At 35.5% G+C, this 14,367-nt stretch overlaps 2 protein-coding genes across 5 annotated transcripts in view; one reads left to right on the top strand and one right to left on the bottom strand.

Annotated features, from left to right (window-relative positions):
* Positions 1 to 8,992, top strand: part of RICTOR (RPTOR independent companion of MTOR complex 2) — a 124,415-nt gene extending 115,423 nt beyond the window's left edge. For all 4 annotated transcript variants that reach the window (XM_081519273.1, XM_081519274.1, XM_081519272.1 and 1 more), the window contains 4 exons: positions 2,182 to 2,337; positions 2,675 to 2,798; positions 4,259 to 4,397; positions 4,527 to 8,992. In XM_081519273.1, the coding sequence (XP_081375399.1) occupies positions 2,182 to 2,337; positions 2,675 to 2,798; positions 4,259 to 4,397; positions 4,527 to 4,601 (494 nt within the window). In that variant the 3' untranslated portion in view covers positions 4,602 to 8,992. The remainder of the gene's footprint in view (positions 1 to 2,181; positions 2,338 to 2,674; positions 2,799 to 4,258; positions 4,398 to 4,526) is intronic.
* OSMR (oncostatin M receptor) overlaps positions 1 to 14,367 on the bottom strand; it is an 89,496-nt gene that overhangs the window by 12,509 nt on the left and 62,620 nt on the right. The gene's annotated exons all lie outside the window — the stretch shown is intronic.

The raw sequence follows: 14,367 nt of genomic DNA, 5'->3' as shown, positions 1-14,367 counted from the left end.
AAGAGAGAAAACAATAAAAGCAACAGCTACAGTTAAGAAACTAAACATCGGTTACATAGATAAAAAGGTTCAGTTTATGGACATAATGCTTCATCCAAATTAAAAATAATCTTGAAATGTGTTCAGTAAAAGTGTATAAAAGTTTCATTGCATTGAATACTTTTCAAAATAAAGGTCCCTAAAAGTCAATATCATCAGTTTAGTATGCACAGTTTTGGCCTTTAGCAGAGTGTTAGACATTATCTTCCATGCCTAAGAAGAAGTAGGCCAACTAGCTTCCCAATTTCAAGAAATTTTGGTTCTCCATATCCTACTGATTAATAAATAGTGCCAATATTCTACCCACATGTTCTCTGAAGTTTCCATTTAGCACATGTAGTTATTTCATTAAAATTTTTTATTCATATGGTTTAGCAAGTTTCACACAAAAGATACCCCATGTACCCCATGGATTAAAAGCCTTCTGTTACCACTATTCTTAGGATGTTTTTTCACGTCTTCCAGTGGGAGAAGATGTGAAGGATACTCCAGTGAGGCTTCCCTTGTAGTCCAGTTGGTTAAGAACCTGCCTGCAATGCAGGAGACCTGGGTTTGATTCCTGGGTCAGGAAGATCTCCTGGAGAAGGAAATGGCAACCCACTCCAGTATTCTTGCCTGGAGAATTCCATGGACAGAGGAGTCTGGTAGGCCACAGTCCATGGGGTTGCAAAAGTCGGACATGATTAGCAACTAAACCACCACAGTTGGGAGAAACTAATTCTTTTGGCTTTGTTTAGTTAGAGGCGTGATTTTTTTTTTTTGTAATAAGAATGGATGATATCTTTAGAAATAAAATGTGGTTGTAACAGGTTAGAAATGTTAGGAGTCATCACTGGTTGAAGATGAGGCTGAAATGAATAAGTATAACTTTTCAGAAACAACATTGACAAAGGAAGTATAATTTTCTTATTGTTCTTTGTGCGGGAATATTTTGTCTTTTTCCTTCCTGGGAAGCTTATCAACTGAGTCCAAAATAACATAGTCATTTCTACCTGGTTATTCAGCATTACTGGTTTTTAAGTACATCTTTAGTTTTCAAATCTTTTGGCAGTAGTTTTGTTTTTAAAATCAGTATATAATTTAAGTAGCATATGTTACTTTTAAGTACCTGACAGATGCATGATTTTCTTAGTAACCAAGATATTAAAACTATGTGAAGTTGATATCCTGAGGAACCAGAACATATTCTGCTTAGTCACTATTAATCTTAGGAAGTACTTAAAGGTGAGATGAGGTAGTGATATCTATTCTACTGAAAGCAGCATAGGGAGAATAGTATGTGTTGATATAGGTCTAGTTTCCTGGACTTTCAAAAAACTCTTACTACTACTCTGACAATGTACTGTAGTGGAAAGAGGATAGGACTAACTATCAAGAGGTCTTACCTTCTGAGTGATGGTGTCTCTTCTCTCTGAATCTCTTTTCTTAGCGTACTAAGGTTGCATGATTTTCTGGGTTGCCCAGTGTTACCTCCTAAAAGGATAACTAAAGACTTTCTGATTTCCATTTGCTCTAATCACTTAGTTTAAGTGCTCAGGGAATTTTTAAATAAAAAATACTGATGTTACTTTAGACACACCAAGATGTTTAGTTGACTTTAAAATCCCATCTAGGAGTAGACCTTAGCAATACATGGATAGTATAGTAAGTTTGACCCTATGGAAGGAACTGGTAAGTCCAGGGAACTATGATTCTTATATTGGTGATTATTAAATGGTAGGACTAGCAAGTGGTAGAGTAATAGAAACAGTGTAATCTCACTTATACACCCAAAGAGCAAGAGAGAGAAATTCAAAATAGCAGATCTGAATTTTTATATAATTAAGGAGAGGGCTATTAGGGGTGGGAGGCATGGAAGAGGGGGTAGGTAAAAGACCTTCACTTATTCTATATATATCTTTATATGAATTCTTTAAGTAAACACATATTTATTATTTTTGTAGTTTAGGAAAATAAAATCTTATGTACAAATGTCTTTAAAATATAACACTTTACTATCTGAGCAGTCTGTAAATTTACTTGAAAATCTTCATCTTAGAAAATAATTATTGAAGAAACCGGAACCGTTCCTTTGTGGTATACGGTGCAAGCATAGGAATTAAGCCATTTTGATCTGTTTATTGAATTAATTTGTTTCTTCAGACCTTCAAGACATTCCATATTCTGATTGGTGTGAGCAGACTATCCATAATCCCTTAGAAGTAGTTCCCTCTAAATTTTCTGGCATTTCTGGATGCAGTGATGGAGTGTCTCAAGAAGGCTCAGCCAGCAGCACCAAAAGTACAGAATTGCTACTAGGTAAGTTTTCAGATTTAAATCCAAACCTTGTTAATATAACTGTGCTTAGTTGTTTGTTGTTAATGATGAGTGCTGTTCATTAGTTGTCTCAAATATATGACAACTTAGTTTTATTGAGGTATATTCAGTCAACTATTGTACCTATATCAGTTGCTGATACATACTCACTTAGCTGTCTGCTTTCATTAGAAAGAATTTTGATCCCAAAATGATGGGCAGGTCATTTGCAGTTTATCTCAGTTTTATATATATCTTTGGTAAAGTTTAAAAACAAATTCCATGAGTTATAGTAATTTTCTGTTGTGATACAGATAAAATATTTTGATCTTCTTTTCAGGTGTTAAAACAATTCCAGATGATACACCAATGTGCCGTATACTCCTTCGCAAAGAAGTTCTGAGATTAGTCATTAATTTGAGTAGTTCAGTTTCAACTAAATGTCATGAAACTGGGCTTTTAACGTAAGTAAGCTTTGAGCATGAGTATTCTTTGTTCTGCTTTTTTATGCTGAAAAAGACACTTGAAATACTTAAAAATTTTGATCAATTAGCTTTACATCAGTAGTTCTCAACTGCATGGCATATCTGAGTGAGCCTAGATTTTCTTCATCTACTTCAACCAAACTAACATATGGTAACAAATTGAATGCAGAAGTAGGTATGTGAATCCAACTGTTTTCTATTCAGCCAGACGTTAAAAAGATCTGTAAAAATATAAAACAATAACTACTCTTCTCACTTTCTTAGTTTTGGAAAATATAGTTATTTTTCATTAAAATATATGTATTTATGTTAACATTAATGATTTTATTTTTAAAATGAATTAATAAATGTTTTTAAATTTTCTAAATTTTAATTTCTTGTATGGTAATTATTGATGGCTATGGCCCACAAAAGTAAAAGTAAAGAATCTGCCTGCAATGCAGGAGATGTGGATTCGATCCCTGGGTTGGGAACATCCCCTGGAGAAGGGAAAGGCTACCCCACTCCAGTATGCTGGCCTGGAGAATTCCATGGACTGTATAGTCCTTGGGGTCACAAAGAGTTGAGCACAACTGAGTGACTTTCACTTTCATGGCCCACAAAAAATAAGATTTGGGGGTTTCTCAACAATTTTTAAGAAAGTAGAAGAATTCTGAGACCATAAAGCTCAAGAAAATAAGTACATAAAATAATATACAGAAAAATAAGTGACATTTTCTTAGTTTAATTTTTCCCTGTTTTTACTCCTTTCTTTTAATAAAAGTTGTAGAATTTTTTTGCTTTTCTAAATCACAGCAACATGATAAAAGAAAATTCAGGCCATCTTCAATATCTTTGATATGCACTATTTAAAGCTGTGGTCCTCAAAAAATGAAATGCACCTCAGGGTCTCCCGTGGGACTTTACAAAATGTAGTAGCACATATACCAGGGCCCCACTGCAGACCTCCTGGCCAGAAGCTTTAAGTGTAGAGGGTCCTTCACCTGTATTAGCCCACCCCACTGCTGGTTCTGAGGTGTTGGACCAGGCGAGAGCCACTACTAAATGCTGAGAGATACAAAGACAGAGCCCAAAGTTCAACTTCAGTTTAACTTTAAAAATTTATTTCTATTTTAAAACTTAGTTTTAAAAATAACTTGAGTTATCCTAGGCCAATAAATACATTTTGTAATTTCTCAGGCCAGTGAAAAAGAATATTTCTCACTTTCCAAGAAGTATTTGGGTTTTTATCATTTTAAGAGATAGCCCAAACTTAAAATAGTTATAATTTAAGTGTGAGGTAGGAATATTTACAATTTTATATTCTTATGCTCTCACCCTAGATGTCACTTGATCTATATATCCAGAGGAAAAAGATATTTAAAAACAATATTTTGAAAGAAAATAGGCAAGTCATTATTATAATTTTTATCACATCCTAGTCTTTTCTTTCATTTTAGAATTAAAGAGAAGTATCCTCAAACATTTGATGACATATGCCTTTACTCTGAGGTTTCCCATTTGCTGTCACACTGCACGTTTAGACTTCCATGTCGGAGGTTCATACAAGAATTATTTCAGGATGTACAGTTTTTACAAGTAAGTAGGATTTGTACTTCTGAACTTTATCTTTCAAAAATATTTCTGTTTGAATTAAGCTAAAAGTTTTGAGATTATATCTGTTGATACAACTAGAAAGTTGTTCATAATTTACCACTTCTTCCCTAGATGCACGAAGAAGCAGAGGCTGTCTTGGCAACACCACCAAAGCAACCTATAGTTGATACATCTGCTGAATCCTGACCTCATATTTATGATGTATATAGATGTAGACTATATATATATTCATATTTGTGGACTTCTAAAAGCCTCAAAAAAGCCGACTGACTGGGCAGCAAAGACAGGAGTATCTTCTCTACGCTGTTCCAGCAATTACTGGTACATGAACAGTTGGAACTGCAGACTTCCCTAACCAAAACAACTTCCTCTCCCCTCTGTGGAGCCCCTTTGGGGGTTCATTATTCATTACCACAGTTTTAAGAGTTTAGTTACCATTGTATGCAAGATCCAAGCACTGAGTACCTACATGGGTTTTCTACTTTTCATTTTAAGAGCATAATAACAGTGGAACAGTATGGTATGCAGAAGCACCCTACACACCGTTATTTCTGAATTCCTTTTTTAGGGTAAATATAAAGATGCCTTGTTTGTTAACTAATTTTGGAAGCCAGGAATCAGTGTCTCTGAGGCTGCATCCTGTTAGCACAATGGGATGTTCTGTAACTGCTGGTATTAGAAGGGGATCTTTGGCCCTTCCACTTTTTCTTCATGTTTATAACACTACTTCAGAGGTTTTTAACCTCAAAGCGAAAGAAGAGCCTCAACAACCAGGACTTATAAATTATTTTTATGTGACTAGACTTACATAAAGTTTCATACTTGTTTTCCATCTCTTCAGTTTTGTTGCAATGTGTTATTATTATAGGCTATTTGAACCAATTAAGGTTTTTCACTACAGTTCCTGATTAAAATCAGAAAATTATTTTATAATTCAGAGTATTTTTCATTTATAAAATGCATGTTTTCAGTGCACTTCCATTTCCATTAGCTTCCCACATCACCATTTTAACAGGAACTTGAACAAAGCACTATTAATTCAGACCTGAAGTAAAAGAAAGCATTAAATAACACCTTGGATCTCTTGAGGAAAAGATAAGGTTGCCTACAATTTATACATTCCATGGGAAAAGAAGAGCCATAGTTTCTTTTAAAAAAATCCTTGGTGAAACATTATTATGATTACAACTTGTAGTGAAAAGCCTTAAGTACCAAATTTTAAAGCAGCAGTAATTTAATTTTTATATCAGTGTTCTTGTTTTGCACAGACTAAATGCAGTGATAGGTGAGTTGATGAGTACAGTAGTTGCCTTTATCACATTTGTGAAGTTGTTAAAATTGATGAGGGCAAAGTTTTATTTGTTTGTTTAATTTGTGTATGTCTAAAGAAATTTGGAAATCTTTACAGGAATTAAACATATATGCAAATTTGTATATAAAAAAAGCATGGCCATCATCATTAGAATGCTTGTAAATGAAAGGATCTTTTTTGAGGTCTATATATAAGTAGAAAAAAAATCCAGCTGGACTGATTAGGACCCTTTTTTAATTGATTTGTTTAGACCGTTTTTATAGTTACGCATCAGCTCTGACACGGTCATAGTACGGGGACTAGTCTTTTCCCTTATTACAGTTCCTTTTTATAATGGGCTTGTTCTTTGAGATCTCTGTAAAGAACCCTGTGAACTAGAAAGCTTAACTCACAGAGATTTTTTTTTTTTTTTAATTTACTGGCACTGAAAGTTCCAATTGAGATGAAGCATTTCATCTCACTTCATAACACCTCTTTGACTGCACTTCAGTGAATTGTTCTTATGTGCACTGTGTAGCAACTTACATTATAACAAAGCAGATAAGGGCTGTAAGCTGCTGCTTATGTTAAAAAGTGGTTCTTCAGATTTTCTTTCATAAAATCCAATTGAAGATAAAACAGATGCTTTTTTTTTTTTAACTTTAATTTATCACTGAACCCAAGTGTTTATTTAAATGTCAACAGTACTTCTAAGAACGTTGCCTGTCACCTTGGTCTTTGGTCTTGGATGATGAAACTGCCTTCCAGAGAACCAAATGTCAGAGTTACTAGACCAAATAGTGGTTAAAAACTCCAAAGGAGGTAACGTAGTAATCTTATTAATAATGGGATTAACATATTTTAGACATTCATTTTTAAACACTACCTCAGTTAATACAGAGTATAAAATCTGTGGTTTAATCCCTCAAAAGTTAACAGTAAATTCTTTTTTGTTACACATACACACACACACATATCTTCATCCCTGGACCCCACCTCACTCATCCATCCTGATATGAAGTCTTTGTTACTATTAGCCTGAACAGTTTTTTGGATTATTACTTTGAAAGATATGTATGTATATATCATAATATTTGCCTTCAGCACTTAGTTTGGGGAGACACTCAGAGCTTTGTGGTTCTCAGTAATCTAAAAACAAAAGATGTCTATATTAAGTGTATAGTGCTATTTGGTTTATCCATGTTTCACTGACAGGTCTAATATGTTTTCTTTAAGTACTTATTTGTATAAAAGTAGACTTTTACGATGAAAAATGCTCACATGCAGTGCCAAGTGATTTACTTAGGTGTTTAAAATGTTAAATTATAGCAGAAAAGATTAGGGATGTTGTCAGTGGTAATAGAAATAATTGAGAAAAGCATCTATATGTAATAGATATTACCAGACTATAAAATACCAAAATAATGTCAATACTGTAGATTTTCAAGATTTTAGAATTAATCTTAGTCCATATAAATTTGTACTACTGGTAATTATTGAATAATTTGGAGGAATTTGGGCAGTTGTGCTGGTTATAAACTGTGAATTTCTAATTGTAAAGTGAATTCTTGTTTCTAATTGAAATTTTTTTCAAGAACAGATTTCAGCTTCACATACTAAGTAAATACTGATAAATAAGGAAATTAGAAATTAGTATTTATAATTAAACATGGTCTAAAATTTCTTATACTTTTACTTCCTGTTTATGCTTAGGTAGATTTGAAGGGGGAAAAAGTCTTTTCTCCCTAATAAAAATTTTTCTAATAAAGATTGGTAGCATAAGGGCATTCCGTAAGACATTGACATTAAAAGAGGCTCTTTGGAGGTATATACTTTATTTTACTAGTTACTCTAACATCATATGTATAAGTCCTTTTGAAATGGTGTGGCTTTAATAGTTTTCAGCTCTTTTGTCCAGAGCTTGAAGTAATTAAAGCTGAGTTTTTCAGGGCATATTACAGATGCAAAGTGTTCAACAGTGAGGTGTGAATGCTTATTTAGATTTGTCTACTGCTATTTATATAAAAATTTTTTTTCATTCCATTCAGAGGATGCCTTTTATCCCCACATTAAAGCACAGATCACTAAGCAATAAAAAGCAATCAAATTGTCATCCAAATTATAACTGCAATTACTTTTGCATGGTGAGAGTGAGGTGCTAATTTTGTGTGAGAGGAGCTTTGTAAACTACCTTGGGAAAGGTCCTTTGGAAGTAAGGTTTTTCCCCTTATGTCCTGTTCCCAGTTTTGTCTCAAATTCACAATCCATTAAATTAGGGAAAAAAGAAACAATTAATTGAGAGAGTTTTTTAAGAGCTGTTGGAATAAAAAGAACATTTCAGATCTTCCAAAATGTCAGTTGGGAAAGGTCTCCCTTGTCTCTCCATTCAGGAAATACATTATTACCAGCTTCATTTCAAGACTGTCACTACAGTGAGAGTTTGATTATAAAAGCATACCAGTAAAATTAATAGCAATGCTTATCAGACAATATTAACATCTGTGAGAATCTTTCTAGGAGCATTTGTTTTTCCTTTTAGTTCTAGGTTCCCAGGGTAGTTTTCATTCATAGTAGGTTTCTTTAATGAATGTGGATTTTCTCCCCTTTAGAGTATTTTTGTAATGTAGGTGGATAGCTATGCCACTGCACGCATAAATTGCACATTTTGTTTGACTTACTTTATAAAATATTTAATTTGAAAAATATAATTTATGCCAAAAAGGTATATTGTAATTTTGCCACTAATAGGTTGATTTAGCACAAAATGCAAAGTCTTTGGGCAGAGGAGGGGGGAGATTAAAAACTTTCATAGATAATAGTTGAAAAATGTTCCATTATTGGCCTGTCAGAAACCCTAAAGCTGCATTGTAAAACAAATGATGTAAATTAGTTTTGAAAAGTGGTAAGGGACTGTGAAAAAAATCTCAGACTTAATGCTCCCTAACCACGTAATTTTCTTCTTTTTTATTTAGTAATACGCTGCTACATATTTGGAGGTTCTGGTGTTTGTAGGTCACTGAACAGACATTGAAATCTGATTTATATTGTATAACTGTAACATAGAAAGAAAAGTATTTATATATTTTCCGTAAGAATATTTCATTGAGTTGTGTATAATTTAAATAAGGTTTGTCCCTAAATGGTTTTGCTCACCTTGATTTTTTTTCGTGCTTTTCTTGTTTTTGTATAATGTGTACAGTTTATGTCAAGGGCATTAAAAGCCTCCTGAAGCATAATCTTATCAAAGGGATACATTCTTAATAAAATGTACTTAAAAATTCTTAAACTTGTGTCATTGTTCTATTTGAAATTTTAAAACCATCATTGTTGATTTATGTACCACTGAGGCTGTTACATGTAACTCTAGGTAAAAGTGACTTTTAGATACCACAGATAAGAATCTGGTTCAGTAGCAGGTAGTTCAGGTCAGTCACTCAGTTGTGTCCGACTCTTCGTGACCCCATGGACTGCAGCATGCCAGGCCTCCCTGTCCATCACCAACTCCCGGGGTTTACTCAAACTCATGTCCATTGAGTCGGTGATGCCATCCAACCATCTCATCCTCTGTTGTTCCCTTCCTCCCACCTTCAGTCTTTCCCAGCATCAGGGTCTTTTCAAATGAGTAGTGGCTTGTTCCAAATGTTTTTAAATAGCTATTTATACTTTCTAAACACTTCATAATCTAATCAAACATCTTTACAGTTATTATTTTTTAATCTCAGGTGATCGTGAAAGGTTTGATAAAGTAGATCTATGTTCAGAACAATTCCGACTTTAGTGATTGATATATAGAATGAGCAATGGTGGTATGATGGTAACTTTTCTGTGTAAGCTATTTGATTTCACTCAGCCTTCCCTTGTGGCTTAGCTGGTGAAGAATCTGCCTGCAATGCGGGAGACCTGGGTTCGCTCCCTCGGTTGGGAAGATCGCCTGGAGAAGGGAAAGGCTACCCACTCCAGTATTCTGGCCTGGAGAACTCCATGGACTGTAGAGCCCATGGGGTCACAAAGAGTCTGACACAACTGAGCGACTTTCACTTTCACAGAAACTGGATCAGGTAAGCTAACCAACAGCTACCTTGTGGCAGAAGAAAATACCACAAGGGAAATAAATGGTCAATCCTGGAGAATAAAATTCAGTGTCAAAGTTAGGGTCTGTTATCATTGATTTAATGTGGTAAAATGTATTCAGAAATAGATTTGTTTTGGATAGTTTGGTTTTTAAACACATTTATGTGTATCATTTTCATATTGCCTTCTACTCTATATATGTTTTTCAACAAAAATGTAGTTGGCCCTCAAAAAGCACACTTAATCATCATCATATAGCTCATCTTTGAAAACTGACAATACAGCTGAGCTTCAGAAAGTTTGTTTCATTTTTTAAAACTCTGGTGTATAAAGTACTCCGGGAGATAGTAAAAGACAGGGGGAGCCTGGCGTGCTGCAGTCCATGGGGTCGCCAAGAGTTGGACATAACTTAGCGACTAAACAACAATAGCAAAATACCACAGACTGGACAGTTTATAAATAACAGAAATTTATTTCTCACAGTTCTGTTGGCTGAAAATCTGAAATTAGAGTGTGAACGTATTTGGGTGAGGGCCCTCTTCACGTTCCAGACTTCTTTTGTCTTATGTCCTTGATGGCTGATGGGACTAGGAAACTGTAGTGTCGCTTATAAGAATATCAATCCCACTCATGAGAGCTCTAGCCTCATGACCTCCCAAAGACCCCCCATCTACTAATACCATCATCCCTGGGTGTTAGGATTTCAATGTAGGAATTTGGGGAGAGAAGCGATCATTCAGACCATAGCAACTAATTTTGTATTGATTAAAAAAAAAAACAACATGTATGAAAACTTTCTCTTATGCTTAGAGGACAAAGACAGCTACATTTGCTTAAATGTAGCAAATGTCCTTTAAATGGGAATATATTTATTGTAAATACTATCATAACTACTAATTTCGAAGGCTTTATATTTTCATTTGTATCTTTTTGAAGGTTGTCATTTTGTTTTGGCCTATAAAAAAAAAAACTGGACTTGCTGGATCCTGCTTCCCCTACCTGGGATTGAACCATGTCCCCAGCAGTAGAATCACCGAGTCTCAACCACTGAACCACCAGGGAAGTCCCTCTTTGAAGGTTTTAAAATTCCTACTTTATGCAAAATGCTTAGCACGTTTTGTAAATTCTTTGAGATGAAAGCCATCTGGTCTCCACAGAGTTTTTAGAAGAAATACTAGATATTGTCTAATACAACCAGATTTTCTTAATAAATGATATTCTAGTGGAGAATCAGTTTCACTAGACTTCGTATGGGTCAGGTGTTGGAATGTCAGCAGGCACTTCCAGCAGGTCCATGGATATATGTTTATCTGAATCACTTAGCTGTACACCTGAAAACTAACACAATATTATCAATAAACTCTAATATAAAATGAAAAATTAAAAAAAAATCATGTCTAAAACCTAGTTAGTAATATTGCATATCAATATCACTGTGATACTAGTTCCCTGTGTGACTACTAGATACTGGAACCATGTGACTAGTTCCCTGCTCTCCGTCTCCCAACCTGCAGCTGAGGACCAGTCACCAGGCTGAGGCGTTATTTGTAGGTCCTTTACCAGTTCCACCCACCATCAAAATATCCCGATACTGATAAGAAACATTACTAACTAGGTTTTACATGTGATTTTTTTTAATTTTTAAAATTTTTAATTTTATATTGGAGTTGATTGACAATATTGTCTTAGTTTTCAGGTGTACAGCTAAGTGATTCAGATATACAGCTAAGTGATTCAGATTTACATATATCTGTTCCTTTTTAGATTCTTTTCCCACATAGGTTATTATAGAATATTGAGCAGAGTTCCCTCTGCTATACAGTAGGTCCTTGTTGATTATCTATTTTATATATAATTGTGTGTATATGTTAATCCCAAGCTCCTAATTTATCCCCCCCACCTTTTCTGTTTGGTAACCATCAGTTTGTTTTTGAAGTCTATGAGTTTGTTTTGTAAATAAATCCATTCATATCAGTTTTTTTTATAGTCCACATATAAATGATATCATATTTGTCTTTCTCTGACTTCACTTAGTATGATAATCTCTAGGTCCACCCATGTTGCTGCAAGTGACATTATTTCATTCTTTCTATTCTATTGCATATAAACAATACCCAGTTGTGGATGTGACTGGTGATAGAAGCAAGGTCCAATGCTGTAAAGAGCAATATTGCATAGGAACCTGGAATGTTGTTAGGTCTATGAATCAAGGCAAATTGGAAGTGGTCAAACGAGATGGCAAGAGTGAACGTCAACATTCTAGGAATCAGCGAACTAAAATGGACTGGAATGGGTGAATTTAACTCAGATGACCATTATATCTACTACTGTGGGCAAGAAACCCTTAGAAGAAATGGAGTAGCCATCATGGTCAACAAAAGAGTCTCAAATACAGTACTTGGATACAATCTCAAAAGTGACAGAATGATCTCTGTTCGTTTCCAAGGCAAACCATTCAGTATCATGGTAATCCAAGCCTATGCCCCAACCAATAATGCTGAAGAAGCTGAATTTGAATGGTTCTATGAAGACCTACAAAACCTTTTAGAACTAACACCCAAAAAAGATGTCCTTTTCATTATAGGGGACTGGAATGCAAAACTAGGAAGTCAAGAAACACCTGGAGTAACAGGAAAATTTGGCTTTGGAGTACAGAATGAAGCAGGGCAAAGGCTAATAGAGTTTTGCCAAGAGAACGCACTGGTCATAGCAAACACCCTCTTCCAACAACACAAGAGAAGACTCTACACATGGACATCACCAGATGGTCAACACCAAAATCAGATTGATTTTTATTCTTTGCAGCCAAATTCAGACTTAAATTGAAGAAAGTAGGGAAAACCACTAGACCATTCAGGTATGATCTAAATCAAATCCCTTATGATTATACAGTGGAAGTGAGAAATAGATTTAAGGGATTAGATCTGATAGAGTGCCTGATGAACTATGGACAGAGGTTCGTGACATTGTAGAGGAGACAGGGATCAAGACCATCCCCATGGAAAAGAAATGCAAAAAAGCAAAATGGTTGTCTGAGGAGGCCTTACAAATACCCGTGAAACGAAGAGAAGCAAAAACCAAAGGAGAAAAGGAAAGATATTCCCATTTGAATGCAGAGTTCCAAAGAATAGTAAGGAGAGATAAGAAAGCCTTGCTCAGTGATCAATGCAAAGAAATAGAGGAAAACAACAGAGTGGGAAAGACTAGAGATCTCTTCCAGAAAATTAGAGATATCAAGGGAACATTTCATGCAAAGATGGGCTCGATAAATGACAGAAATGGTATGGACCTAACAGAAGCAGAAGATATTAAGAAGAGGTGGCAAGAATACACAGAAGAACTGTACAAAAAAGATCTTCACGACCCAGATAATCACGATTGTGTGATCACTCACCTAGAGCCAGACATCCTGGAATGTGAAGTCAAGTGAGCCTTAGGACGCATCACTATGAACAAAGCTAGTGGAAGTGATGAAATTCCAGTTGAGCTATTTCAAATCCTCAAAGGTGATGCTGTGAAAGTGCTGCACTCAATATGCCAGCAAATTTGGAAAACTCAGCAGTGGCCACAAGACTGGAAAAGGTCAGTTTTCATTCCAATCCCAAAGAAAGACAATGCCAAAGAATGCTCAAACTACCACACAACTGCATTCATCTCACAAACTAGTAAAGTAATGCTCAAAATTCTCCAAGCCGGGCTTCAGCAATACGTGAACCATGAACTTCCAGATGTTCAAGCTGGTTTTAGAAAAGGCAGAGGAACCAGAGATCTAATTGCCAACATCCGCTGGATCATCAAAAAAGAGAGTTCCAGAAAAACATCTATTTCTGCTTTATTGACTATGCCAAAGCCTTTGACTGTGTGGATCACAATAAACGGTGGAAAATTCTTAAAGAGATGGGAATACCAGACCACCTGACCTGCCTCTTGAGAAACCTGTATGCAGGTCAGGAAGCAACAGTTAGAAGTGGACATGGAACAACAGACTGGTTCCAAATCGGGAAAGGAGTACGTCAAGGCTGTATATTGTCACCCTGCTTATTTAACTTATGTGCAGAGTACATCATGAGAAACGCTGGACGGGAAGGAGCACAAGCTGGAATCAAGATTGCTGGGAGAAATATCAATAACCTCAGATATGTAGATGATACCAGCCTTAGGGGAGAAAGTGAAGAACTAAAAAGCCTCTTGATGAACGTGAAAGAGGAGAGTGAAAAAGTTGGCTTAAAGCTCAACATAGAAAACTAAGATCATGGCATCTGGTCCCATCACTTCATCGGAAATAGAAGGGGAAACAGTGGAAACAGTGTCATACTTTATTTTGGGGGGCTCCAAAATCACTGCAGATGGTGACTGCAGCCATGAAATTAAAAGACGCTTACTCCTTGGAAGGAAAGTTATGACCAACCTAGATAGCATATTAAAAAGCAGAGACATTACTTTGCCAACAAAGGTCCATCTAGTCAAGGCTATGGTTTTTCCAGTAGTCATGTATGGATGTGAGAGTTGGACTGAGAAGAACGCTGAGCGCCAAAGAATTGATGCTTTTGAACTGTGGTGTTGGAGAAGACTCTTTGAGAGTTCCTTGGA

This window comes from Giraffa tippelskirchi, chromosome 8 (assembly GCF_054371585.1).
Source record: "Giraffa tippelskirchi isolate mGirTip1 chromosome 8, T2T-mGirTip1v1.2.pri, whole genome shotgun sequence".
NCBI classification, from domain to species: domain Eukaryota; kingdom Metazoa; phylum Chordata; class Mammalia; order Artiodactyla; family Giraffidae; genus Giraffa; species Giraffa tippelskirchi.
Note: the sequence above shows the minus strand (reverse complement) of the source record. Positions and strands in the feature narration are given on the sequence as shown.